Source organism: Aplysia californica, unplaced genomic scaffold (genome assembly GCF_000002075.1).
Source record: "Aplysia californica isolate F4 #8 unplaced genomic scaffold, AplCal3.0 scaffold00059, whole genome shotgun sequence".
Classification (NCBI taxonomy): Eukaryota; Metazoa; Mollusca; class Gastropoda; order Aplysiida; family Aplysiidae; genus Aplysia; species Aplysia californica.
Window position 1 is genome coordinate 763281 of NW_004797329.1, and position 1501 is coordinate 764781.

Sequence of the window (1501 nt, forward strand, 5' to 3'; positions counted from 1 at the left end):
TAATCTATTGTTATTATTATTATTGCAGTTGTTTTTGTTCCTGTTGTTATTATTCTTTTTTCCGATTTCATTTGTAGTAATTGTTGTAAGTTGTTGGTAATAGTAATGTGTATTCAGGCTTTGGATTATTGGAAAAACCCCAAGGTGTTGTTGAGGTCTTCATTCGGAAATTACTTGACCTACTACTTGGGTCACTACAGTCTGTAGTGTAAGGCCAGTATTCGAATAGTTATGACGTCATGGACAACAGACAATTTAAACTGACTTTTTAAAAAACCCAGTGGTCCTCGTATAAAATGCAAGCGCTGGTGATAATTGGATAAAGATGCATGTCATTATCAGAGAGGATAGCAGTTGAGGTGGGAAGTTTTACTACTGCTTGCCAACCGGACAAGTGACAAGTGACCCTTGATCCCATCGCTGGGCCTTTGAAATCCCCCCCCCCTTCCATCTCCTCTATATTCCCCTGTCTTAGACGGAATTTTTTTTCTGGCTCCCTTGAGATTCCGTCTTACTCAGGTGTATAATATATAAATGAATATCTTCCCTGCCTTGTCTCTCCAGCGCCGTGCCCCCTGCGGCCTCGGCGACGGCTGTGGTGCCACCCGCCGACCGCCCCCAGGCTCACAAGGCGCGCCACCTAGGCCACCTGCCCCGCATCGACAGCGTGATCCCCAGCCAGGTGGCCAGTGAGCTGGAGGAGGAGTATGACCTGCTGCCGGACTTCCAGAGGATCAACATCAGCGGGGAGGACACCAGTGGGGTCAGTGGTGGTGGGGATACACTCACACGCGCATGACGTGTGCACGTGCATATTGTATGTCAGGCGTCGTGGTGAAACCAGATGCTCGTCGGAATAGTGGAATCGAGGAAAACAGCATTTCCCCTGCCTTTATGCAATTTTTATCGATTTTTCTTTCATGGGCCTTTTCATCATCATCATCCGGTGCCTTGCCGACTGGCATGGGCGATCATGGACCTCCACTTCACTCTGTCTTGCGTTGCAGCAATGGTGTCTGTTGTTCTTGCTGCTCCTAGCCTTGTTGTCATCTTGTCCAGTATCTTTTCCCTCTGTCTGCCTCTGCCTCTCTTTCAATCAAACTTTCCTGTTGTTACAATATTGCCCAATGCTTCTTTCCGCATCGTGTGTCCGAAGAAATTTGCCTGTCTTTTTCTTATATTCGTCATGAGCTATCTTCTATAATTTGCTTCAACCAAGACTTCTTCATTTGATTTTCTAGCTCTCCATGGGATACGTAGCATGCGTCTTATGAACCACAAGTCTGTCGCCACAATTGTTTTTTCCAGCTTTTATGTCCCTTTAAAAAACGTATTTCTGTGTGGATGTTACTGAAAACGTTGATTAAAGGCACAAAAAGTAAATTTGCAGTCCCTAAGGACATTCTAGCTTTGGAAGCCTTCACACACACACACACACACACACACACACACATACACACACACACACAAGCATACAAGCAACCACTCACACAAGCACACA

General features: G+C 45.8%; 1 protein-coding gene across 1 annotated transcript in view; it reads left to right on the top strand.

Moving 5' to 3' along the window:
- LOC101863494 (AMP deaminase 2) overlaps positions 1-1501 on the top strand; it is a gene marked incomplete at its 5' end in the record, with an annotated part of 64587 nt that overhangs the window by 29207 nt on the left and 33879 nt on the right. The window contains 1 exon segment of the mRNA XM_035968434.1: positions 565-763. Coding sequence (XP_035824327.1) covers positions 565-763 — 199 coding nt within the window.